General features: G+C 43.9%; 1 protein-coding gene across 2 annotated transcripts in view; it reads left to right on the top strand.

Annotated features, from left to right (window-relative positions):
- CNNM2 (cyclin and CBS domain divalent metal cation transport mediator 2) overlaps positions 1-12356 on the top strand; it is a 296053-nt gene that overhangs the window by 203637 nt on the left and 80060 nt on the right. For both annotated transcript variants that reach the window (XM_053305514.1, XM_053305513.1), the window contains exon 7: positions 2044-2228. In XM_053305514.1, coding sequence (XP_053161489.1) covers positions 2044-2228 — 185 coding nt within the window. The remainder of the gene's footprint in view (positions 1-2043; positions 2229-12356) is intronic.

Genomic DNA, 12356 nt, shown 5'->3' with positions numbered 1-12356 from the left:
GTAGATTGGAATCTACAGATAAATCAACAGCCTATAATGGATTCTGATTCACAATAATGTAATAATAGAAAAAAAAGGCAATAAAACAATTATTCTCCATCATAACTGGCCTCCGCCAGTCAGTCACTCCTCTCTCAGCTTCAATGTTCCTCACCTCCCACCCCCCTCTATCGTGAAAACTCTCCATTTATACCTACTTTCCATCTCCTGTCCCCCAACCAGCCAGCAATCCACACATGTACCCATCCCCCGACCACCAAGTTCCCCCAGGAGTCCCCGATGAGGAACCTCTATGGATGCAAAAACTGGACTTTGAAGAAGCAGGATAGAAAAGTATTGACGGTTATTATTTATTATTATTAATAATGATGATGATGATTTTTACATTTTATATCCCGCTCTTCCTCCAAGGAGCCCAGAGCGGTGTACTACATACTTAAGTTTCTCCTCACAACAACCCTGTGAAGTAGGTTAGGCTGAGAGAGAAATGACTGGCCCAGAGTCATCCAGCAAGTATCATGGCTGAATGGGAATTTGAACCCGGGTGTCCCCGGTCCTAGTCCAGCACTCTAACCACTACACCATGCTGGCTCCATACTTTGGTACAGAGTTTTTGAACTTTGGTGCTGGAGAAGACTCTTGAAGATATCATGGACAGCCATGAAAACAAACAAATGCATCATAAAACAAATCAATCCAGAATTTTCACTCGAGGCACAAATGACCAGGCTCAAACTGCCATACTTTAGACACATTATGTAAAAACCCAGCTCCCTTGAGAAATCCATAATGCTGGGAAAAGTTAAAGGAGAGAGAAGAAGGGGATGACCAGCAGCAAGGTGGATGGACTCAATTAAGACATCAATTAATGCACCACTGAGAGACCTTAAAGGCCAAGTTGAAGACAGATCATCCTGGACAGAATCTATCGATGTGGTCGCTAAGAGTCAACACCGACTTGATGGCATGTAATCAAGCAATCTGGTTGGTGGTCTTTGGGTTCAAGTCAAAAACAAAGTGGATCCTGTAAGCCTGAAGTTTGCCTACTTCTTTAGGGTAAAAACTGCTCCCTTTTAAAATGGCTAATCCAGTGTTGTTTTTCCAGGCTCATTTTTAAAAGTTGATCTTTTTTTTTTAAATGGCCACAGTGAAACACCATTGTAATGTGGGAATGTTCAGGCATGGTGGAATAGTGCTGAATAGTCCTCAAGCTTTGCCAGACGTGCATTTATCAATTCCATATTATGAAGATGTGCACCTATGCCTATTTTTTAGCCACCTAGATACACACATTTAAAAACTTGAAATGGAAAGCATGACATATAGGAAGTGGCTTTAACTGGATACAGAACAGAAACAGTTGAGGTAGTACTAAATGTCTTATCCTTTGAGTCTCTGAAGATATTGTGTTGCAAATGGCTATGACAACTTAGTTAAAATGAAAGCTGTATTTCTCTTAAAGCACTTGTATACTTATTTGGTTTTTAATCCTGATAAATGGATCAGACTCTGTCATTACATTCCTCTTAGATCATCTTTGATTCCTCTTACATCCTCCTTGGGCAAGTTGTATGATCTTACTTTGGGTGCTATAAGAGAGCTCCCGTGTCCCAGAAAAGCTTTGTGTTTTAATAAGAGTGGAGTATACTAACTGACTAACTAAGAAGTTACTTATAATAGGCAAGATATTAGATTCTGACTGTTGGTTTTAGTTATTTATATTTATATTTTAAATGAAGTTTTAAAAATATTGCTTATGATTACAATGGATCATGATCCAGATCTTTCAGATGGCTGACTTTTTATTGCTGTGTTTGAAGTTGTAGCTTGTACAGTTATGGTTCTAGCAACAAGCTATTTCAGTAGGAAAACTTAGCCAAAAGAACTTTATGTGCTTAAATGATTGAATGTGTTGAAGGGACTATTCATGGGCTGGGCTAAAGGCTATATTCCATTAAGTGATGTGGGTCTCTAGGACTTATTGTGTTAAAGCATATCCTTTTGCATATTTGTTTAAGTATGCATTTCTTTCTCTCTTTCCAGCTGAAAACAAGTCACCACCTCGTCCTTGTGGCTTGAATCATTCAGACTCTCTTAGCAGAGGGGATCGCATAGATGCAGTGACACCAACGTTGGGGAACAGCAACAACCAGCTGAACTCCTCATTTGTTCAAGTGTATGTTCCAGACTACTCAGTGAGAGCAATCTCAGACATTCAGTATGTCAAGGTAGGAAAGAAGTGAAATGTGTCTTTCATACACAGCGTATAGTCTGGGGAGATAGGCTATCCACAAACTCTACTGGTCAGCCAGTCTCATTTATTTCTCTTATCCAAAATTTGGAAGCAGCAGTCTTTGACTGCTGCAACTCTTCACTTTTGCTATTGGAAAGTAACATGAATTCTACCTGTCTTGTGGAAAATTTGCACACTACTTTGACAAATGTGTGTTCTTAAAATAATGCTTTGTGAGGTAATGCAAGTGTGGAGGCATTTGTGAATGAATATCAGCAGGTGGGAGGATGCTTTATGATCTGGATCGAGATCCCTAAGAATGGGTACTGTGCCTGTGCAGGACTCTTGCAGTAGAATGCTGCAGCTCGTGGCAACTGAGCCCTGCCTCCATACCCACAGTGTGCTATTTAAAGGCGGGCCGGTGCCATGTCCCTCAGTTCTTTGTCAACCGCCGTTGCGTTCGGACCTTGTTCTGTTGTTTCTCATCTGATAAAGTTCTTCAAATTTTCTTTGTGAGTTCATCTATTTAAAAACAAAAAAAAGGACTGTTGTTTTGGTTTATTGACTTGATTTTGGCTTCCGGACTACGTTGGCATTATTTGACCTTTGGAACAGACTTTGGACAACACTTTTCAGTTATCGTTATGGCTGAGGAAAAATAGAGCTTTAGAAGGCAAGGGCTGTAATGCTAAGCTCCCCTCTAAGGACCTCCATGATCTGTGCCTCATCTGCCTTGGTGAGGAGCACAGCACTTCCTCTTGCAGGATATGTCTGCCTTTCTCCAAGCAGACATGCAACAATCAGGCTCTGAGGCTTCGCACCGTCATATATGATGAGGTGCTAAATCTCTCTACTCTGGGCAAGCCCCGCCCATCAATGTTGAAATCGCCATCAAAAATGGTCTTGATAAAAAAATGTCAAAACCATTGGCATCGGCTTCAATGTCTATGGCTTTCAGGAGCCCTAAGCTGCCTTCAGGTGCAAACTCAACTTCCAGGCACACGAAGTCCAAGACTAAACGGGCAGCCTCAGAAACTGTTCCATTGACACTGATGCCAAAGTAGGCTAAAACCATAGACTTAACCAAAGATAGAATGCCATCACTATCGGGTCTACAACAGCGGGCGTCGGACCGTGTACGGGCCTCGAAGTCGAAGGTCACCCTCAGTATTGGCCCTTCAACATTGACATCTTGGACACTGAAAAAGATGCCAGAACCACAAGAGCCTCTCAATGCCTACCACCCTTTGACACCGACACAGTCAACATGGAGGGCTCAATCTCTGTCTGCAGCTCCAATACCGATTTATTCCACAGCAAATTTGATGATTGGCGTTGAGAAGCACCGTCGACACCGAAGACGCCCCCTCCCCGCTGTTCCCAACTGTGATGTCGACGCTGCATATGCCAGTGTTGTCGGCATTGAGGCAGGTCTCCCCTCGGTGTCAGATGATGATGCTGACATTCAATGCCAATGAAGAGGATTCAGACAGAGGTACCTGTTTGGATCCTCCACTCTGCACATTTTACTGTTGATTCTAGATTCATCCTCCAGCACACCTTTTACGGCCACATTCAAGGGGTTTCTCCCAACAAGCGCAAATGAAGCACAGCAGTGCACGGCTACATCAACAGGGTCTACTACTACTCCTTCAGATAACCAGCCACCTTCTTATACCCTATCCACTGCCCACATGGAGGGTCCTTCAGCTTGGCACTCCTGCAGTTTCTCACATGCTTTGGCTGTGGGATCAACGCTCACTATGGCGGCTATGTGGGCCTCCTCTCCTGGTTTTCCATATGACCTTGAGGGGAGGCCATCGAAGACGGTTCCATCGAAGTCCTACCACCCCCTTAATACTTGTTTGGCACAAGTTCATTCGGTAAACACCCTGGCAAGTGGAGATGCTCCTGCTTTGCCAAGCAGGCCTGTTGTACAAACTTCTGTAGCTACACAGACCGCTGCTTTGCCACCTGTACCTCTGGTGTCCACGCGACACAGACAGGCTTACTGCCACAAAAAGCTCCATGCCTGGTTGTGAGGACTCAATCATGATCTCCACTTCTGCCACCTGTGAAGTCTACTATTGAGACCCAAACACATATCTCACACTCCCCCGCTGGATCACCATCAGAGCATCATGTCTCGTCCGATTTTGATTCATATCCAGAAGATCCAGACACATTGACAGACCCGCCTACTGATGTGCCTCCTTCTACCTTGGTCTCCTCTAACAAAAAAAAAGAAAGCCTACTATAAACACTTTAGGGAAATGGCAGAGGCTTTGGGTTTAGAGGTTAAATCTTTGGGTTAAATCTGAGCTAACCACCATAGACAATCCTGTCTACAACTTTATGATGAAGTCTCAGTCATCTCAACCTGTGGCTCTTCCTGTTCTCCCAGTTATCCCCAGGGCAGCAAAGCGTGCATGGGAAGTCGTTCATACATCCACCCCAACCTCCAATCGCTTCAAGAGCTTACATTGCATCCAAGAGAAGGACAATGCCTACCTGCTAAAACATCCTGCTCCTAACTCCCTGGTCATTGACTGCACCACCTTGACAAAATCCAAACAACGTCAAACAACTCCTGCAGACAAAGGGGGAGAAAGTTGGATCTTTTAGGGAGAAAGATCTACTCCATGTCATGTCTGTCAGTTAAAACTGCGAATTATTTGGCCTGCACAGCTAAGTATAATCATGGCCTGTGGGAAGCCCATCAGGGTGACTTAGACACCTGAGGAGTAGAAGGAAATTCCAACAACTTTGGATAAATCGGCTGTGCTTACTCAGCAACAGTTGAGCACGGCAAAACATCTGGCCAAGTTGGAGTCTCGTTCCATGACCACTGCAGTCTTGCTACGGAGACACACATGGCTTTGCTCCACTACTCTACAGGGCAATATGAAAGAAAATATTGAGGCCTTACCTTTTGATGGTAAGGGCCTCTTCAGCGAGGCAACCTAAAATTGCTATGGAGCAATTTTAAAAGTCAAAGTTTACTGCAAAGACTTTTACCACCTCAGCTTTGACTTTTCCCTACGCATCAAAATATCATTCTTACTCTAGACAGAAACCCACGTTCAGACAATAGGAGTGCCATGATTTCAAAGAACAATATCACCCTTATCATAAAAGCTCCTATCATGTTAAAGGCAAAATCACTCAATCTCAGCATACGAAACAGGTGGAACCTCAAAACCATCTTTAAGGTACAGGACTGCTCAACGTCACATCCACACTCCTCACCTTTCCCGCCACCAGGGGCATTAACATCTTTTTAAAAAAAGATTTAATCTTTATTAACTAAAAAGAAAAAGTTACAACTCTGAACTTAAAAGATAACCATTAAAGTACAAGCATATCAATAACAAAGGGTTGTTATATCCAACCAGGCATATTTACCTAAATAAAAATACCAGGAATACCAAATGAAAAAATTAAAAGCAAACCATACCAAATGAAAAATCAATCAGATTAAACCTGGGTCACAGTGGTTCATATTTCTTTTGTATACCCAATTCATGTTCTAGGCTACAAGTTATTAAATAAGTAGCTCAAAACAAGTGAAAAATAACTATAGAAATGGAAAAATATTTATCATTTATCTATAACTGGACTAGAGGTAAAATTTAAAAAAGGGGAAACTCCTAAAAAAAATAGTAGTACAGATCCAGAGTAAAAATCATTACTTCTATTTATCTCTGACTAGATTGGAAATTTAAAAAGAAAGGAGAAAAACCCATAAAAATATACCATAAGAGCATTGTCAAAGAACAGGCCTCATTAGTCATAATCCAGAGTAAAGATCATGACAAAGATAAAAATACCATTAGGGCTTATTTTGAGTCCAAAAACATGTGCATAAAAATTCTTCTATAGCCTCGAAAGGGATGCCAAAGGAACACTGCCCATCTGTACTTGATTCCTCTTGAAGAGGGTATAACTGTGAAAAGAAAGATTGAATATTGGATTGTCTTCACCATCGGTAATCCTGTAGTATCACCAGTTCCCAAATCTAGTTGCGTGTCTAGATTTGCTGCCACAAAAAACAAACTGGAGCATGCATCTTCACTTCCTGTCATGATAAAGAAATCATCCTGCAGTGAACAACAACTTTGCACAGACAGTGCTTCCCAACCAGAAATGTTCTGGCATTGGCCGCATGGATTGTTCTCAGTCATCTCCTGTCCAGGAGAGGGCATTGCAGCAGGGGTGTAACTAGGGAAAATGGCGCCTAGGGCAAGTACTGAAATTGTGCTCCCCCCACCCCCATTGAAACATCTGACATGCCCCCCTGTCCAAACATCTGACACTAAGAGCCAGACATGGTTTAATTGTCTAGTGCCCAGAAAAATACATTAAAAAAACTACTTGGTTGGTTTGCTCGCTGTAAGGTATTTATAATGTGCACTGAGGCTGGGTATGCTGGGAGTTACAGGTTAACAGAGGCATAGAGAGAAAATTAACAGAGACGTATGGCTTCTTCCATATTTTTTCCTTTATAGTATTTTAGAAAACAACAATAAATACCTGTATTTTATGGACTATAAGACGCTACGGACTATAAGACGCACCTTAATTTTAATCCAGTTTTTCAGAGTTTTAACATATTAAACTGTTATCAATAGTTTACAAAGCCAAACTAAACAAATAACATTTGCCATTATTTATAAAGCCAAACAGACCTTTAAAATCCCAGAAAACTTTCATCGGAACTTTCTTTCTCCTCCTCCCCTCCCACTTCTTCTTCTTCGTCGTCGTCATCATCGTCCTCCTCCTCTTCACTTCTCTGAACTTTCCTTCTCCTCTTCTCTGAACTTTTCTTCTCCTCTCGCCTCCATCTCCCCTCCAAGCCCTCCCACCACGCCCCGCTCTGTCCTTCCCCTCCTTCTGCCATGGAGCAGAGCAGAGTGCCTTGTTTGCAGGGCCTTAGGCCCAGAACGGAGAAAGCGAGGGTGCAAACAGCGAAAGCGGACCACTCCGCTGCGAGCACGGCTGCCGCCAAGCATGCCTCAGCCACGCCCAGGACCACCGCCCCCCCCCCCGCCGGGCGAAGGGCCATCCACGGCGATGCTCCCCACTGCAGAAGCGGGCGCCTCGAAGAAGGGCCGCCGCAGCGCATGCAGGTGCACACAGTGACGGCCGCCATTTTGACTCGGCCTTCGAGGCCGACGCGGACCAGCAGCAGCGCAGGAGGGCCCAGGTGCTGGAAGCTTTTACGGTGGCACGATCCTCGGAGGCCACTGGCTCGTCGGGTGAGGAGGAGGAGTCCACGGCCCAAGCGGTGGAGGGTGAGCTGGAGCGGCAGTCCCCAGGCGGCACGGGGTTAATAGAGGGTTGCCCCCAACCCCCTCCTTTAGCATCGGTACAGGCTTTGCCAGGGGATACCCCCCCCCGAACCTGTTGGGCAGGCTTACAAGTATAAGACGCAGTTACGAGTATAAGACGCACCTGAATTTTGGCGGTTATTTTTCGAGGAAAAAAGTGCGTCTTATAGTCCATAAAATACGGCACATGTGCTTAATATCAGGATGTTAGATGGAGATGAACATTGTCCAGGTAAACAGGTAATGATGTAATAAAAATTGCATGCATCATGGCAAAAGGCCAAAAGCATACATATTTCAAAATTCAGCATAATAGAAGCTGAATTAATGTAGGCAAACAGACAGGTGGTTGTGGGTGGATTTAATGAAATCTACTTGAATTATTATTTTTTAAGCCACAGACTTGGGTTTGATGTTTAAACAGCAGCCCTCAGACACTAACAACAGCAATGGTTGGGCCCAGTCTGGGGGGAAACAGATGCTGCAGCATACTGAAGCTAAACAAGCACAGATCTGATCAGTTATCTCAAGGTGAAATGTCTGGGAGCCCTATCTAGCTGCATGGTAATACATATTGAATTCTAAATCATAAGAATGAGTTCTAGAGCATAGGACATGAGTTAAGCATAAGAAAATACTGTCCTTTAAAAGTTAGCTTCTCAATTATCTCTCTATCTTTGCTTTTTACTGTTGAATTTCTCCAGCACAATAGCAACAAAATGATACAGCAAAAAAGTGATCAATAAAGTCATGTAACTGACTTCAGACTAAACTATTGCTAGACTGACTCATCTTAAAAGGACACCTGAACTACTGTGGGAGAGGGAGGGACTGTGCAGTATACGAGTTCTGATTCTCTTTTCATTCCACTTCATTATTTTGCTTATACAGCCTTGGCTTGGTGCAGCAACATCACCAAGTCTCAGTTAAGAGAGTTCCTTCCCCGCCCCTCCACATTACTCTTACATGATTCACAGCCTAATTTCATTCCAGCTTTCTACCCAGTTTACCTTGGAGTCTTTTGAGACCAATATTTACTTTTCTCTCTCTGGAACAATGGAGTGGGAAGACTTGGAATGACCCGAAAGCAATGCTGCCAGCTTATGCAGTAGCTCCTGATGCCCTTATCTGCTTACCAGGAGTTTTTGCCCCCGTAAACCAATTGATGGCTCTCAGACTCTCTCTGGGTAACAGATGGGGTTGTTCCTGTTCAAGGGAGGGAGCAGCCGGCAGCGCGGTGGGCAATGCATTGCCGCCATTTACTGTACTAACAGTGGCGAGAAACTCCCCCCTCGCCCCAAGACTCCTCTCTAGGCAAGGGGGCAGAAGTTTCTTGTCACCACTGTTAGTAAAGTAAATGGCGGCAAAGTAAAATGCTTGCAATGCATTGCCGCCATTTACTGTACTAACAGCGGCAAGAAGCTCCCTCCTCGCCTCCGGAGTCCTCTCAAGGCGTGGGGTGAGGGAGGAGCTTCCCGTCGCTGCTATTAGTACAGTAAATGGCGGCAATGCATTGCAAGCCACGGCGTGGCGGCTTACCATTTACTGTAACTAATAGCAAGGGAGTTAGGGGAGCCAGTGGGAGCGAGGGCACCGCGGCTTGCATACATTGCCGGCAAGCCACCATTATTGGGGAGGAAACGACAGACACGGACGCTGATGACAGCTACACACAGCGGGCGCGGGCCAAGGCACCGCCAGCTCCTCTTTGCTCACAGGTACACACAGGACTCGAGGCGAGGGGCTGTCGAGGGGAGGGGTTCAACACCACACCATCTTCTGCTTTACAATTCAGTCTTACACTCATACCCACTGCCAGCCGCCACCCTACCACCCCCGAGACACACCCCTGAGAAGAACCCCTGAGAAAAACCAACAAAGCCAACTGAACTCAAGCAGCCCCAACTAAGCCCCCAAACATTATCTGACCTCAACCCTCCCCCCCGTAAATTTAGTTAAATAAAACAAACAAAATAACTCTCACACACCTTGGTCTGGAGCAGCGGCACACACTTTATTGAAGCAGCCAGCAACAACAAGCGAGCCAGCAGCCCAGCACAGTGATTGATGATCCTCCTCAGTCAGCATGGCACTAGAGAAGAGCCAGACTGAGCATAGCAGAGTTTGTGGATGATGACGCACTGGGGGCGGAGATCTCATTTCGCAGTGCTACGCAACTTCGAGGGTGGGGGAGTGCCAAGACGTGGTGCTGCAGCAGCGCTCATGGTGCCCATCCAAAGGCAAAATTTTGTGTGGGTGGGAGGGGGGCGCCAGGGGGTCAAGGCATCAGTTACATTATGTGCCCCCCTCAAGTGGCGCTCAGGGCACGTGCCCTGCCTGCCCTGCCCTAGTTACACCTGTGCATTGCAGTAGAGCATAACCTCTTGTCTATCCATGAAAAAGCCTGTTTGATCTCCATGGTAACCATATGTATAAGCTGACGGGAAGAGAAAGTCTCTCAGCTTAAATCATATTTTCCCAAATTAGAGTCCTCCAAACAAAACTTCCCCATAATATTAAAGTCATTGTTGATACAATTAACATTTAACTGTATATTAGTCATTTTTTTTAAAAGGTTCTTGTTTAGGCGTCTTCAGGATAAATTACAGTCCAGCTTCTTAATCAAAACTCCCTAATTTTCTATTTTTATTTTTACACAGGGAATACTACCGTTCGATTCCTGAATAAGCCTTAAATCAATAAAATGTAATACAGTCAAGCTTCTTATCCAACTCCCTAATTACTGTGTTAATAAGCAACCTATCACAGGGAATCCTAAATCAGCCTTAGATCATATATTTACCATTAAACAAATGCATTAAAATCAAGAATAATACAATAGCTATTCGCAAACTCCCTACTTAATGTGTATCACAAGAAATGCCATCCAATAAAAAGCATTATTCAAGGGAAGGTTCTGATATGAAAAATCAAGACACATTGATGCAAATAATATTCATATTATAACTTTCCTCTCCAGTGGATAGCTGTACTGAATTTACACAAATGTTCAGGCAATTAAAATAATACAACTCTAGTCTCTTCTTGTGACAACCGGATAAAATTGCAATCCACAAATGTTCTATGAGATAACGAATAAGAAGACTCAAACAATTAGTCTTGAGGAAGGAGGGTTAAACTCAGCCAAAGATGTTCCTTTAGAGTGTGAGAGAATAAAAACATCCGTGTTACGAAGAGCATAAACTTGGAGGCAGCATTATATCGCAATCAAAAATTGTCAAAAAAGTTAATAAACTGCAGTTCTTTAGTACTTTAAATCCCAAAATTAACCTCTGCGTCAGTAAATTACCCTCTAAATCTGCAATCCATATAAGTTGACCAAGAAAAAATAAATCAAACAGGTTCCAATAGCTGACTTACCCATATGTCCTTCCAAGCAAGCTAGAAACATCAAATTCCAGCCTTAGACAAACAAACAGCAACCGGGGGTGGGGGGTAGAATAAAACCAATTCTTGTCATATCTGAGAAGTAATAAAGAGTTTCACTCCTTAAAAATTAACAAGATGAAAAAGAAAAGGAAAAAGAACTATAATAGTTATAATCTTGTAAGTATATCCCCATAATGTCAGGTTATTCCATTAAAACGTTGAATTCGAACAAGCCAAAACAGAAAGAAAAACATTTGCTCAAGTCCACTGCACCATCCGTACATCCAAAGTAGGGATGTGCAAAACGTTTCGGGCACAGATCGATCTGTGCCCAAAACGAGCAATTCCGGGTGATTCGGGGCCGAGCCAAATCACCCCCGATGCCCCCCGATATTTTTCGTGCCAGGGTTCTGTTGTTTATGAGATATTCTGGGTGTGGATTCTATGTTAGCAAATTAGAGTGGATTCATGGTGTCTCATTGAAAATCTCATTTGCTATCATAGAATCCACACTCCGAATACCTCATAAACAACAGAACCCTGTACCCCATGGGTTAGAAACCTATGGGGATGGTTGGAATCCTATGTGCACTACACTACCACTCGCTCTGGGCCACCCCAGCACCCCCCAAGTGCACTTATGGGGCTGCTGAAAGCTCCATGTATACCTTATGAGGAAAAAGCTTAAAGACGCGTAATCTTCAACAATTTACCAAAAATCAGCCCTCTGCCCAAATCCTTTGAAAAAATTCAGGTAGCTTCCTTGCCCCTACCTGGCACTACCACCAACCCCACACTGCTCTAGGCCACCCCTTTGCCCCCGACGTGAAGCTATACATTTGCTGACAGCTCCATGCTTCTTTATGGAGAAAAACCTTAAAGACGCATAAACTTCAACAATTCCCCAAAAATCAGCCTTCTGCCCAATCACTCTGAAATTAGGGTGGTAGCCTCCACCCATTAGGCACTACCACCCCACCCCACTCTTTTTGCCCAGATCCCACGTTATGCCCCCAATCTGCCCCAAAGACCCCAAAATTTCAAAAATTCCCCATAAATCAGCCCTTTGCCCAATCCCCCTGAAATTTGGGTGGTAGCCTCCACCCATTGGGCACTACCACCCCACCCCACTATCTTGCCCCTGGGACCCGTTTTTCTAACCTGAATTGATTCGGATTCGGATTAAATCTGAATCCGAACCGAATCAGGGGTGATTCGTGTAGCCCATATTCGGGCACAGAACAGAACAGGGGTGATTCAGTTCGGGTCCCGAACCGAATCACCGAAAACCCAAATTGCACACCCCAATCCAAAGTTCTTATAGAAGGATCCTCAAATTATAATTTGCAAAAATAATCCATAATATTATACCCTAAGAAGTCCAGGTCGAATCAACACAAAAG

The sequence above is a fragment of the Hemicordylus capensis genome, chromosome 3 (assembly GCF_027244095.1).
Source record: "Hemicordylus capensis ecotype Gifberg chromosome 3, rHemCap1.1.pri, whole genome shotgun sequence".
Taxonomy (NCBI): Eukaryota; Metazoa; Chordata; class Lepidosauria; order Squamata; family Cordylidae; genus Hemicordylus; species Hemicordylus capensis.
The sequence above is the reverse complement of the archived record's forward strand: the minus strand, read 5'-3'. Positions and strand labels throughout refer to the sequence as shown.